This window comes from Schistocerca gregaria, unplaced genomic scaffold, assembly GCF_023897955.1.
Source record: "Schistocerca gregaria isolate iqSchGreg1 unplaced genomic scaffold, iqSchGreg1.2 ptg000925l, whole genome shotgun sequence".
Classification (NCBI taxonomy): domain Eukaryota; kingdom Metazoa; phylum Arthropoda; class Insecta; order Orthoptera; family Acrididae; genus Schistocerca; species Schistocerca gregaria.
In genome coordinates this window covers 60,332-75,173 of record NW_026062282.1, presented here as the reverse complement: position 1 = coordinate 75,173, position 14,842 = coordinate 60,332, and the positions used below count along the sequence as shown (strand labels likewise).

The following is a 14,842-nucleotide window of genomic DNA, read 5'->3' as shown; positions in this document are numbered from 1 at the left end:
TCCGGTGAAATCTTTCTCATCCCCGACCCGCCGTCGAAAATAAATCGAGAACTCCTCTTCGCCGGTTCGACGAACTCATTCGTCCGAAAGGCTCCAACTGCTCGGCACCCCAACCTCACCTTCTCGCAGTAGCCTCTTTCGAACCTTTTCCTTTCCCCCCCGAAATCGAAAAAAACAACTCAAAGAACTGTTCCTTTATTTCCCATCCATCAGAAACCCTACGGCCTGCTTCACGTTCAGCGCGCGGATGTCCTCGTAGTTCTGTCCGGTCCCCACCAGTACAATCGGGATTTCGCTAGAGTACACTATGGATATTGCCGTTCCCACTTTATCGTCCACGATGTCGAATTTCGTTAATATGATTCCGTCTATCGATCTCGGGTTTTTCTCATTTCCTTTCAGTACACGGTCGAATTTCGTCAACTGATCCAGCGAATCGTTTCCCACCGACGTCTCTCCCACGAACAAAATCAAATCCGGGTTGCTGACCTCGACCAGATTCGTCAGCGCACTCATCAGTGGCGCATTGTCTTGCATTCTTCCAGCCGTATCAATCAGCACCACGTCAATCCCCTCTTCCTTCGCCTTCAAGATGGCCTGCAGAGCAATGCTTCCAGCGTTCTTTCCGTATCCCTGGGCATAAAGCGGAACATCCAATGCCTTCGAATGCGTCCTCAACTGCTCAATCGCCCCCGATCGGAACGTGTCGCATGCCGCAATCATCACTTTGTACTTCAGCCTGAGCATCCACCTGCACACCTTAGCCAGCGAAGTCGACTTCCCCACTCCATTAACGCCCACAAAAACGATCGAAAAGGGCCTCCTTTCTCGCCTCGCCTCCTCTACCTGCCGAGGTATGTTAACTTCCTTCTTCGACGTCAAAATCCTAGTCAAAACTTCACACATAGCTCCTCTCACTGTCTTTTTCAAACTATTGAAACTCCCGTGAACCTCTCCCACCAGAGACTGCTCCACACTCTTACAAAGACGTCTAGCAACTTCTGGCGCAATGTTCTTCGATATGAGATGCATCCGGATCTGCTCGAGCGTAGGCGCCAGCAACTCCGGAGTGAGCTCCTTCTGTGTCAAATTTTTAACGTAACCAAATATACCACCAAGCAGGCCTCTCTTCTCCGTCTGCACCAACGACTCGCCCGCCTGCTGCTCCTCTCCCTCATCCGATTCAGTATCACTCGCTTTCAAATCCGCCTCTATCGCATCCGCATGAACTTGTCTCTCCTCTGCTTTTCTTTCTTCCAATAATTCATCTTCAACCACGTCCTTCAGATCACACCTACTGAGCTCTTCTATCGACGCCTCCTCGCCGTTCCAGTTCCTCGACTTCTTAGACCTACTCGTCACCCCTCCTCTCTTTTTTTCGGCCCCCTTCGGCTCCTTCTTGCCCTTACCCACCTTCCCCTTTTTTTCGCCCTGGTCTCGATTTTTTATAATTTCCTGACCCTTCGGCGTGTCCCAAAAAGCCGTAATCACCTTTTGAGCGCACCTCCTCTCATTCGCTCTCTTCCTCACCACTTCCAGCGTCTCTCTAAACTTCAAATCGTACCCCTCCAACGCCCCGCCTACGCCACTCCTCAGCCCCGTCTCCAACGCCTCCTTCCTCAACCTCTCCCCATATAAGGCCAACACCTCGCTCGCCACCTCCTCCAGCAGCTCCTTCGCATAGTGAATCGACTTTTGCAACAACTTCAAACACACCGCCTACTTATTCCCGCACGTGCAAGCTCACCATGTCAAAAAAATCTCTAAACGAGCAAACCCCCTCTAGCCCTCTTTCCTAATACGAACCACTAATATCAAATCATACTCATTCAGCAACTTCCAATACAACACGTATCTCGAATTAGAGTAACTGTCTTGATCCAGCTGACCCTTTTTAAAACATGTCAATTACCGCAAATTTCGAATACACAAACGCAACCGCTCCACCCCCCCCAAAAGCCAGTGCCGCGCGCCAACGAAACACACCTCTATCAACACCCGGTCTATCAGCTCGTTCACTGGATTCCCCTCAACGACCGCAAAAGCGCATTCATATATAACGACACCACCCTTTGAAAAAATTAAAAAGTTTTCCAACATTGACTTTTTTGCAGCGTGCAAAGTCAGAGCAAAACTGATACTCTGAACATTGAAAAGTCAATAAGCGCAAGACGCATTTTAAAGAATCCGGGCCCCCTTCGCTATTCGCGGCACCTAATGCCCCCAGTGTCTGTCGTCTGCGAAGCCCAGAGATTCAAACTGTCTTTGTCCGGCCACTTCAATTTGAACTCTACCGATCACCGCGTCTCTGTCCTCTCTGCCTATTTCATCCTGAACGCAAATTAATCATTTTCGCGATAACCCGAACTGGCTTTTAAACCGTCTTCTCAACTCCGTTTCCCCTCACAGCCTTCAACTCTGCATCAGATGCAACCCCTTCAACCGCTGGTAAACTCGAACCGCAATCCCCGTCTCAGCCGCACTTTCGGCGCCTGTGTATTTTCAATTCAGCATTTCAAAAAAATTTTTCAGCGCAACGCAGATCCATCGGCCTTAGTTATCGCAGCGAGAGGCGCAGACTTCCGTTGTCTCTCATATACCTACACCAACAAAGACAAAACGTCATTTTGAGAATAAAACGAACAACAACTGTATATCTGACTATTTATATCATACACCTACAACGAACGACTGCGATTTTTCTGAGAATAGAGGCATACAATATTCTCGTACTACACGCGAATTTCACGGCTTCTCTCTCACTTTCGATTTAACCCACTGCTCCTTTCTATGATCATATTGATACGAATAGTCTAAAATTCTAGATATGCTAGGAAACACGCTGTAAACGTTGTTCATATTTTCAACTCCCACTAGACTTGCCAGCCTATCTCTTTTCTGAAAAAATTCCTTTATCCGTTCACCTGGCCATTCCAGCTTTATGTCAACAATCAGCTTATCAGAAGCGAACAGATCCAAGAGCTTCTTGTAATACGCAAAGAGGTAGTCAAAATCCCTCTTTTCACTGTGAGTTGTGTTGTGCGTAGTCGCTACCAGAAACCCCTCACCATTCACGGTATTGACGCCGAAAGGTCCTATGGATATCTTCTGAGTCGCCTCAACCAAATACAGATGCTTCGAGCGCCGCTGGAAAGCGGATTCCAGATTCGACAATTGCCGCGAATAAATTCCGTATACATACCTTGTTATTTTGGCATAACCATTTTTGGCCGGCGACGAGCCGTAAACGTCAATAATCGCGGCAATGCTTTCGAAAACGATGCCATCGTGTCCTAGCTGACATATAGGGCATGTCCAGTCTCCATCTGAAGATCTCTTTACCAAAAGTGGGGTTCCTGCCTTCCACCCAAAGGGCAGATGAAGACGTTGCAGTTTTCCAATGGGCAGCTGTACGTGAAATTCTAGCTTTTCATCGTTTTTTTCAGACAGTGCTGCACAATTCGCGGGATTGTATAGGTTCAAGTGCGCTTGAACTTCAATCCACTTTATTCCTTTGCGCTGCAAATGAGAAATCTTCGACGGGGCCATCGGCGATTTGTTGAGGACTTCGACTACGCATTTTATAGATTTGGACCCCTTATCTAAACTAGATAACGTTGCACTATTTCGGCACACTTCACCTCGAATCAACTTGTCCGACCGCCCATCCCTGTTTTCTACCTGCTTGCTACTATCTGGTACCGACTGCAATATAGCCACGTCAAATTTGCCAGCTGCCTTCATGTTGTATTCCATTTTTACTTCATCCCAGCTCACAATCCAGTTTTCGACCATACACGTCTGCGTACAACTCCAAAATGGGCCAACACTTGGCGCATGTAGGTTGTGAGTAGTGTTGCACATCTTAATGATACTAAGCGCATTCGTCGTCTTTAGTTGTTCCCAAAGGTAATACTTTGTTTTAAAATGTAACCGGCTTTCATTCATGGGCCTCACTGCTTTCCCCCTATCCATACTTGGCTTGGTTACCTCTTCAGATCTGCTTTTATCTGAAATAGTTGCCTCAAATATGGAATTATCGTTCTCAAGGTAATTCAAATTTGCCATTTGCTTCCCATCGTCCAGCGTTGCCTGTTTGTACTCTTGTCTGGTGAAGACGCGAACCTTTTTGTCGGAGAGAAACTTCAAGTCTTTCGGGTACTCTCTGGTCCCCATAACTCGTATCATAGTGCACAACCTGTACATTCTGTGTCGGGCCAGCCGCCTGTCATATGAACAGATAAACCCTTAAAAAAATACAGCTTTTTTTCTAATTATTTGCCCAGCTCATGTTTCCACGCCTTTCATTGTACTTAATTTTCTTTTTTCGAGGCTATTGGCGCACCAAGTTTGCGCGGTCCACATTTTCGATGGCGCCAGTTTTTGCCTATCAAACGATTCGTCCACGTTTCCTACGTGCCCTTCTCGTGCGAATCACCCCCTTCGAGACAAAGCGCTATTTGCCTGGCCTGAACGAGAAAATTCTCGAAATTTTTCTTCACCCTTATAAATCTCGGGTTCTGATAAGACAATCCAATAGCCGGTCCAAGACAAAGAAAAAAGTGTTGTTTGTCTTGTACCTACGAAGCAATTCCCACTCTTGAGCACTGGGTCTATCGCACAGACGAAACACGCTGGAAAACGTTTGATCGCAATTTTGCCAACGAACATTTTTACAGCATTTAAATTTTGCCCCTTGAGCATGCCTTCAAACCATATGCAATTCCAATGCCCATGAAGCAATGTGAACATCGTCGACTCAACAAAAAAATTTTACACAATGCCATATTTTCAGCCTTGCATCCGCTCTTATGATGCACTCAAAACCGTCCTAATTTTTCTGAACTGTCGTGAGAATGGGCAACTGATGGTTCCTCCTTGCTGCAAATGCTCGCCTCGTGTTTTCACGTCTCTATGCCCTCTCTGCAAACGTTATTCCACAATGTACCTCAATTTTCTAATACTGAATATCTGCCAATCGGCCTTTCACCCCTCATAGCAACGGACGACATAGACTCCTCCAATATTCTTTTGATTTCTGCCCTTGCATTGTTCACATCCTCTTGGGTCGGTCCCTCGATCGAAAGGTAGAGCTTTCGTTCATTTGGCGGAACTGGCTTTCCCGGCTCGACGAATATTCCCTTCGCTGTGATGGCACAGCCAGTGAACTCTATAATATCCGCCAATGCGTCTTTGTGGGTGACCTTCCACCTTACATTTTGAGGAAAATCATTAATGTCAATCTCCGTGTCGTAATGAACTTCGATTGGTTTGGAAAACCTTTGGCCGTCGGCCTCCAAACTCCCCAATGCACTTTTCGACGCCAGTAATTGTTTAACCTTTGCAGATGCCGCACGTAAACCGGGCATCATATTCTCGGCTTCGGCAGTTCCGCCGTATGCCTGACCGGAAGAGGCATGCCCTTGTCCACTACCGTAGCTTGCCTTGTGACCGCCGCTACCCACACCTCCAGGCATTGCTTGGCCTGGAGACGAGAATCTCTTTTTGTCCTCTTCTTTCTTAGTTGTCATTTTCACACCGTCTTCATCTTCTCCTTCCTCCTCGTTGTCCGTGTCAACCAAATCTTCGGCAAGCTCGCTAGCAAAGTGCTTCTGAGACGTATATTGAGCTGCTTTGCGCAGCTTGTCCTCTTCTTCAGTAAACGAGAACCCTTTTCCTGTGTCGAATCCTGATCGATGTCTCTTGGCTAGCCCTTTTTTCATCTTTTCTTCAAAATTCTTGGCCAGTTGATCCAGCTCTGGTGGAATTGGATTGTTCGCATCTTTCAAAGCTCGAACAAGGTCCCCCGCATATTGCTCCTCTGCAACGGGGTCAATGAACGTAACCGCCGTTCCTGGCTTACCGGCCCTTCCTGTGCGTCCTACTCGATGAACGTAATCCTCCAAGTGATTGGGTACATCATAGTTTATAACCAAGCGGAGATTAGGAACGTCCAGACCTCTCGAAGCAGCGGATGTCGCGATGAGAATTTTGATCGTCCCATTTTTGAACGCCTGAATAGCTTCATCTCGATCCATTTGTTCTTTGCCGCTGTGAAAAGACATACAATTGTACCCGGATTTGATCAAGTTGTGAAAGAGCGCATCGACCGATTCCTGTCTATCCGCAAATATGAGTATACTGCCCTTGTCATACCAATCACTGATGAGATCCATAAGTCTTCTGAACTTGGCGCTGTGCTCTCTGACTTCTATAATCTGTTCTATTGTATTAGAAACAGTATTTCGTCCATAAACGGTGATCTCTAGCGGGTTTGTAAGAATTCGCCTCGCCGCGACCTCCACCTGACGAGGAAACGTCGCTGAGAAAACCACTGTTTGTCGGTCGGGTCGAATGTTGTTTACAATTCGCAAAATCTGCTGCTCAAAGCCAAGGTCGAACATTCTGTCAGCTTCATCTAATACTAAATATGTCACGCGATGCAGATTTGTCACTCGTCCCTTATTTGTACATAAAAGCTCAATCATTCGACCTGGAGTGCAGACTACGACGTGCACCCCTCTTTTGAGGTCACTGATTTGTTGTCCAATTCCGGCTCCCCCGTAAGCGCAGCAACTCGTTATTCCCGTCGCGCTCTGAAACTCCCTAATATCCGTATTTATTTGAGTCGCCAGCTCCCTCGTTGGAGCAATGATCAGCCCTATGGGACCATCCCCTGGCTGAAGGTCTGGCTGATCTAGAATATGACGAAACATCGGAAGTAAAAATGCGAGGGTCTTTCCCGAGCCTGTTTTCGCTATTCCTATGACGTCCCGTCCGCTCATGATAGCCGGCAAGGCCTGGGCTTGAATCGGTGTTGGTTTTTCATATTTGAATTTTTTTAAACGGTCTAGTAACTTGGTAGCAAGACCAGCCTGAGCAAAGGTTTTAATAGGTCTCGGACATGCTCGCCCTCGAATTCTTATCCCTTCTAATTGCTCCTGATAAAGCTGCACTTCTTCATTCGTCATACTGGCTATCTCTGGAACTTCAACGTAAAATGCCTTTCTAAATTCTGCATAATTAATCTTGCTATGATCTACAGGCTCAAGCATTTTTTTTGTCGAAATTTTTGTCAGCTTTTGGATGTCATCGTTGTCTTGGGCCTCGTCAAAAGTCTCCTCTTCTTCTTCTAAGTCCGTATCAACCTGTGCATTTTTATTCGAAGCAGAAGAGGCGTCATTCAAACTTGATGAAATCATCTCTATTCTTGCTTTGTCAATACTTTCCTGCTTTAACTTATTGACCTCGCCATCTATTTGCGCCATGAATACATCCAGAGGATCGTATTCATCTTCATTTTTCTTTGTGTCAGAGGATGCATCCGCCTCCGAACCGCTTTTCTTTTTAGAGACTTCAGCTTGAGGTGTATCAGCCAGACCTGTAGGCTTAAATTTTTTATCTTCTAGTAGACTCGAGTCTTTTTTTTCCGGAGTATGATGGCTTCTCATATGCAGCGCCACATGCACTTGGTTGACCTCATCTTTTAAAGCAGTTTTCTGAACACCGTCTGAGTCATTCTGTCTCTCCACTTCCACCTTTCTAGGTCTGTCACTTTCACTTTCAGTCTCGACCTTTGATGTCTCAGATGAATGGCCGTTCGTAACTGATAACTGTACGGTCATTTTACTTTTCCAGGCAGCCAGTTTTTCTCTTCGCTTTCTGATAGCCTCCTCTTTTGCCTTTTTATCATCCTTCAATGAAAAGTTTTCTTTGTCTAAGTGTACAGATTGGCGTGTACATTTTAACGTGATAACGATAGTTGGAGGACAGGAATAAACATACTTTTAGTTAAATTATTATGGCAGTAGATAAATCGAATATATGTTTGCTTAGATTCTGTAGAACAAGTAGCTTCTTAAAGCTAGCCGTGGATTTGAAAAGAATCGTCGATGAGCAATGCAGATAAGAAGGCGATAGAATGACGTAATTCAACTATGTATACCTTTACTCTCATATGGTTCTTCTAATTTTGACTTTTTTATAGGGGAGGAATCAGAGAAGTCGTCAAGATCAAGGCTCGATGTGCGTTTTACATCAGCATCATTCGGCGCCATTTTCGATAAAATAAATTCTAATTAAATAAAATTAGCTAAATGGATGATTTTTTTTAAGGATTGTTTCAAAATTTTATAGATAACAACAGCAACCAATGACAGCATCTCTGCGCTCTCTGTACAATGCCGTCTGTCAAATACAACCTAAATGGATAATTTCCCTCATTTCTCGGCACAAAAGTCTAACTTAGGGCATTACAATTACGTCAAAGTCAAAAAATTGTCATAAAAAATGACACTGCTTATATTCCCTGTATGTCCTGAATAGCACCGTATGGTCTCTGCCTGTTCTAAGCTCCAAAGTCTTGCCACCATATCAGATGCACCAGATAGTAGATATTCCGAATTGACTGAAAATGCACAATCCCATACCCATTGTTTATGTCCTGACAACGTTTTTTTTTTTTCCCAACTTGAGGTATCCCAAATTTTGACCGTTGTGTCGGCCGATGCAGTTGCCAAAAGCTTGGAGTCCGGACTAAATACCGCCTTAAGGATGTATGTTTCGTGTGCCTGAAAGTTTTTTTCCAAATGCATAGCCGACAAATCCGATATTGGCAGCGCATATACAAAACATTTCCCATTATTGTTAACACAAACGCATTTATCGCCCTCCAAATTGATAGATATTGACCTGATGTCTGAAGTTTCTGGTAAAAAAATGTTGCTCATTTTTCCTGTTACTATATTGATAATGCTGACCATGCCATGTTCCGAGCCTACAAAAAGCTCGGATTGATCAGGGTTTAGCGTAGCGCATGTTATACTGTATTTATGCTGATAGTTTTGGACACACTCAGATAATCTCAAATCCCAAATCCCGACAATTTTATCTTCGCTACAGGTATACATCCACTCTTGATATTTTTGGAACCCAATCGAAGTCACATTGCCTTGGTGTCCCTTAAACGAAAAACTCTGCTCACGCGTTAGCATTTGGTTAGTCATCTATCTAATAGAAAGATCCGCCTTGTCGGTCCTTACCTACAGCATCTTGACTAAGTGTATCGATACTGTAAAAACTCACACTGGGGTTTCCAGCTGCAACAATGTATTTTATCGTAGGGGTTAATGTAATCATGTTAACTTGCTAAATCCAAATGACAATTAGATTAAACTTATGAATATAGAAGATGCAAAAAAATGAATAATCCTTTCAATGAACGCACTGATATTTTGTGGGAAAACGTATGAATACAGTTTGTAGTATTCGCATCCCACAGCCGAATGGTATGGTCATAGCTGGCGGTTGCCATAATGGCACACATGGTACCCTGCAACATAAAGGGCGTGAATTAAAGATTGTTGATATTTTCCTTATTCTGCCTTAAAATATTTTTTTGTAATTCAGCAGATTCTTTAGTATAAGACAAATGTGTTTTACTTCTTCATCATATTGACTGGTTTTCGGAAATGGTGTTTCATTTGACTTATTTTTACAAGAGTTCTTGCATTTCAGTAAACCTTTGGACGTAGGGATCTAGTCCTTGAACCGGATGTTTCCTTCTGCTGTCTTTTGGTTTGCCTCAACAATCAGTCAATAAGTGTAATTAATCGAAAGACCTTATACCATATTTTATCGACGTGCCAAGTGAAACTAAGCCATTCTTTCAGCGTTTCTATGGCGCAGTCCAATCCTACAAAAACTTCAGAATTTGCTATATAATTAAATTGGCATTCTGCAAAAATTTTTAGTAAAGAATCCTTCAATTCCAGGTACTATCTCGTACCATATCATTTGCTTGATGTTACTTGCTGTTCAAGCAATTCTCCTCGCTATGATTCACTAAAAATTCTATTACTTTTCAGAAGGTTTGAAAATAGTACATAGTACGTACACACTCAGTAGGCATAAGTCAATCCTGCCTATCAGATGAAACTTAACAGTTTGTTACTCTACATGTACGCACTGTTGATTGGTCTCACCAAGACTGCGATTCTGCTAACACCCGAATTAGAAAATATGCGCTATTTAATGGTATTTTGATTCTTATTCCTGTAATCTCAATTCCCTTCATAGTTTCATAGATTCAAAACAGTGACCTTAATCTAATTCCATGTCATCTCTAAAATCCAAAGTACACTTTGATTAAACAAAGCTGCTTGAATTTCATGCTGAAAGCACTTTTCAAAAGTCAAGACCTACCAGAAGTGAGAGTTATACATTTAGACCTTTGAACATTTCATGTGAGGTGTTTACTCCATTCTTATGTATGTCATAAAAGGTATCATCTGTGGATTATTGTAGCCCACCAACCTTATTGTGAAATTTTTGTAAAACCTTGGTTTATATGTTAAGCTTTTTCGCACATAACTGTATATCGTTTTTTTTTGATATCAATACTTCTCTTCTTTTAACATAACATACGACACACCTTGTTTACAAGATTGGTATAGTTGATGCAGAATCTTACAATGCCTCCTGTGATTTGAACTAATATTATGATTCTATTTTTTAGGCCTATTTTTCGGTCTTCAGATTTTCTATCCACTCTCCGTTATAGATTCTTCCAGAAAGCAGCTGAAACATTTTCAGCAACAAATTAGCTCGGAATGATGACAAGTATGCCTTGCGTTGGTTATAAATTGCGGCGTTATAGGTGATTTGAGCAAACAAGATCTAAGGAATTAAAAAACATGCTATGTGATGCCCTTATTATTTTTAGATTCTACATACAGTTCCTCTGTGTAAACTCTGAATTATCTCAAATGGGTTGACAAAAACCGTATGCTTACCAAGTTAAAATACTGCCTTTCCTTTCGCTTATATTGTTGATCTGCCCAGCATTTGTCAGTAAAAAACATGTTTATCATCACATTTACAACTGGCTGTGTAGAAAATCCAGTTTCCTGTAATTTGATGAGTACACCGGATTCGATTTTTCTGTCCATTTGTCAATTAGCAAAGACGGTATGAATTTTTTTGTGCTACAACAAATTCTGTTGTCTTCTGCAAACGACTTCCAATTTAAAATAGACAAATTACAATATAATAATCCTATCTCAAGTGTGGTTTTTGATAATTTCTTTTTTACGGCTTGAAAAATCAGGCTATGCGTGTCCTCTCCCCTGAACGCTCCTGCCTCTTTTATGTGCATCGATATGAGATTGGCTGGGTTGAAAAATCTGTACAAAAAATTTTTAGTGTCTTGCATATCTGGTCTCACATTGAATAATATTTCACCCTCTGTGAGATATGTCACTTCTAAGAAGACTGGTATTCAAATGCAGAAGTCTCCGACCATCGAAATTGGCTCGTGTTGCTGCTTGCTGTCGTTGTACACTGTTTTTAGCAAATTTGATGAAAGCGGAAAGCATTCAAATTTTAATTTTTTTATCCTGCCAATGTAGCGTCCGATATTCTCTATATTTCTTTCTTCCAATTATTTGCTTTTTGTCGCGGTTTGCCGCATGTTTTTTCAGGTTGAGTCATGCTCTCGGCAAGCGCATACAAACAAAAAGAGCTTGAAAAGGCGAGGCAGCAGCATGAAGAGCTGGTTCGCCAGACGATAGAGAAAGTTAACGGCCGTATGCATTTTCTATGCAAGGGTTTATCACTGATTTTGAAGAATGCATTTGCAGAATCCTCACCTCAATTGCGTTCTCTAGGACACTCGATTTCTTTCTTGTGTTTATAACATGGCTATTGAAATTTTCTGATAATTCTTTCTCTTTATTTAGTTGCAATTGCCCTTAATGACAACACTGACAACAATCTCGTTTGGCCAAAGTTTGTAGAAATGTATAATGAACTACAAACCTTGCGAGAAATACAAAGTCCACATTTTAAATTAATCAACTCCAGTCACGCCTCGAAGCCTGCTGGCGACAGTGCGTCTGGTACTACATTGGAAAATCTAGTTCGATGGCTTAAAAAGAATGGTGCGAAAATTGACGATTCGGTAGCCCAGCTTTCTAGTGAAACCGATGATGCTTCGCGCCATTCTACGCATCAGAAGTTATCTTCCAAGGAATCCCTTATTTCTATCTTTCCCGCTTCGCTCATCGAGGGAAATGGCGTTTTTGTCAATCGACCCGTTAATGCCGGCGAGCTTTTGATTCAAGTACCTCGAAGTTTGATGATGACGATAGAATTGATTCAAAAATATCCTCAATTAAAGCCAATTACTCAGGATGGTCTCATATCTCAAATTCCGAGTATTCAACTAGCCGTTCTACTCATCTACGAAAAATACCTGGGTCATAGTTTTTGGGAACCGTACATTGCATCTTTACCTAAAAAATATTCAACTATTTATTATTGGTCTCTGGAACAAATTAGAAAAACAAAAGGAAGCTTTCTCTTTGAACAAGCTATCTCCGTCTTCTGTACAACCGTGAAGGCTTATTACGAAACGCTTATGACTATTTTGACGCATGATATTATGCCTAAGAATTTCTACACTTACGACACTTTTATCTGGGCTTTGTCTGCTGTTTATAGCAGGCAGACTTTTATAGCAAAATCCTCCAAATGCTCGCCAAACCCTGGTTATGATTCGAACGAGCGCACCACCTTAGCTCTCGTACCCGGCTATGACATGTTCAATCATGCATATGGAAAAAATACGTCTAATTATGACTCAGAGGCCGATGCGCTGCAACTCTTCGCTATGAAAAATTTTGAAAGAGGGGAACAAGCCTACATGTACTATGGACCTCGCTCGAATTCTGAACTTCTTCTTTATCAGGGCTTTGTTGACTGTGAAAATCCTCATGACTACACTCTTTTCTATACTTCCATTCCTGAAACTGATCCCTTATTTGAAAAAAAGCAGCAACTTTTGAAGCAGCTGTCATTTGAATTCAATCATGATGGTTCCATTACTCTACCTCTATTTGCTCACACTCTGGCCCCCTCTAGCTTACTCTTCTTTAGAGTCATGGTTTGCAATGACGAGTCTCTTCTTACTCTGGACACTTTATCCCAATCACTTGACACAAAAACAACTTTTTTGCCAAAGGACAGCGAAAAACTGGCTTTGAAAATGCTTTCGCTAAAATGTCAGCAACTACTAAATAATGCACCCAAGTGCTGCGAAAATGTTCCAGACTTGAAGAAGGTCAAGAAAGTAGACCCAATCGAATATGCATTAACGCTGTTTTTTATAACACAAAAAAAAATTATTGAAAGTTCGTTAACGCTTAGTTTAAATGCTTCGGATGCATGCTGAGCCAGACAACTCTGGAAGGAGTAGAGACCTCAGAGATAGTGATTCGTAATATATTCGGTGATCAGCCATGCTCGTTATTCTAACAAAATTTTATGTAAAAGAAATACATTTGTACGGTTTTAACGTGAATGGCGTTCAGAAGCCTTTGACGAACGTTAAAATTTTTTTCTGGGTTTTGATAATTACTTGATTGCTTCATTTTTCATGTAATTAGAGGTACATACGCTTGGATAACTAGCCATTGCTACGGATCGGCCTTAGCAAATTCAGATTTTGCAATCTCCTTGTTAAATAGGGAAGCAGTCATTATTTTAATACATCAAATTCACCGTTTTGCTTGATAAATTTACCTCTTGTCCTTCCTATAATGTTAATTTTTTCATGTACTTTTTATTTTACCAAACTCTTGAAGGTATCCGTTTCTGAATCCAGAAACTAGGACTGCATGCTCTTACCTGTATTTTTTTATTTTGCCTAACTCATATATATTCGCTTATCTTTCTGCACTCTACGAACTCACCTATTCCATTTTTAAGTACGTTGACGCTACGGATCATGGATACAGTAGACTCAAGTTACGATACAGGTAGTTCATTTGAATACAAATTCCTGTTGATGTTGGTCTTGTTCTTAATCGCGTTCATTGGTAGTCTGGTCCCCTTCGTCTATCGTTCTAATACGTCCTTAATTAGCAAGTTTGGTAATTGCTTCTCAGGTGGAATCTTCTTATCAACAGCTTTCCTTCATTTACTTCCTGAAACCATAGAAAGTTTTCGTTCGTTGGACAGTCACGTCCACTTTCCCATATCATCCCTGTTGATCATGGCTGGCATAATTTTACCCTTTTTCATTGAGCAAGTTATGCTCCAATCCTGTTCTTATTGTTCACCCTTTGACGATGGACCAAAGAATGAGCAACAAGACACCTCTACTAAACTAAGAGCATATCTTTTATCTTTAGCACTGGTAATGCACTCATTTTTAGAAGGTACCCCGGTTGTTACAAATCTTTGTCTTCAAGCTTCACGCTGTCAATTGTCGATTGTAAGGAGTATAGCCAACTAGCTTTTTATCTTCATATATCAGGTGCTGCACTGGGGATCGAGAAAAATTATCGTGATGTCAATACTATTTTCATCGCGATTGCTTCACACAAGTTCTTCTCTGGTGCGTACAAATTTCTCGGTAATTCTAGATGGTCTTGAAATTTGGCTCAACAAAGTGCCTCGATTATTGCTTCAATTCTTACACATACACATTCCTTTCATATGCTTAGGGTTTGCCTTGGGGATGAGTCTTGTGATCTCTAACTTAGCAACTAGATGGATTTTGCACTCCCTCCTGGGATTTTCAATTTCTACCCCATTTGGAATTGCCATAGGGTTTTTGTTGAGCAAAATACTGCCTAGCACCTATTTGGATCTCTCCAGTGAAGTGATCGCATCTTTGACATGTGGTACTTTTATTTATGTTTCTATTGTTGAAATCTTGCTTGTAGAATTCAAAAAAAACAAAAATGAAAAGTCGTACTATGCTTTATCAGAGCCCTGCACCCACAGCGATCCATCTTTGTACAAAAAATTTTTGGCGTTACTTGTTGGAGGCGCTGTC

At 42.0% G+C, this 14,842-nt stretch overlaps 3 protein-coding genes and 1 long non-coding RNA gene across 4 annotated transcripts; 2 read left to right on the top strand and 2 right to left on the bottom strand.

The window, feature by feature from the left end:
- Positions 1-179: 179 nt before the first annotated feature.
- On the bottom strand, positions 180-2,130 carry LOC126325540 (signal recognition particle receptor subunit alpha-like). The gene is made up of 3 exons (XM_049995248.1): positions 1,987-2,130; positions 1,807-1,890; positions 180-1,719 (listed from the first exon to the last, which is right to left on the bottom strand). Exons 1-3 carry the CDS (start codon positions 2,098-2,100, stop codon positions 196-198), a joined length of 1,722 nt encoding a protein of 573 aa, XP_049851205.1. The 5' UTR covers positions 2,101-2,130; the 3' UTR covers positions 180-195.
- Positions 2,131-4,825: 2,695 nt separating this feature from the next.
- Positions 4,826-7,625, bottom strand: LOC126325473 (uncharacterized). The gene has a single exon (XM_049995176.1). It carries the CDS (start codon positions 7,623-7,625, stop codon positions 4,950-4,952), a length of 2,676 nt encoding a protein of 891 aa, XP_049851133.1. The 3' UTR covers positions 4,826-4,949.
- A 524-nt stretch (positions 7,626-8,149) lies between these two features.
- On the top strand, positions 8,150-9,048 carry LOC126325539 (uncharacterized). The gene is made up of 3 exons (XR_007560157.1): positions 8,150-8,310; positions 8,476-8,555; positions 8,684-9,048. It is a non-coding gene; the product is annotated as an uncharacterized LOC126325539 (long non-coding RNA).
- A 2,436-nt stretch (positions 9,049-11,484) lies between these two features.
- Positions 11,485-14,593, top strand: LOC126325546 (actin-histidine N-methyltransferase-like). Its single transcript, XM_049995255.1, has 5 exons — positions 11,485-11,585; positions 11,739-13,447; positions 13,768-14,219; positions 14,318-14,398; positions 14,508-14,593. The coding sequence occupies exons 1-2, from the start codon at positions 11,489-11,491 to the stop codon at positions 13,229-13,231; spliced, it is 1,590 nt and encodes a 529-aa protein (XP_049851212.1). The 5' UTR covers positions 11,485-11,488; the 3' UTR covers positions 13,232-13,447; positions 13,768-14,219; positions 14,318-14,398; positions 14,508-14,593.
- Positions 14,594-14,842: the final 249 nt, after the last annotated feature.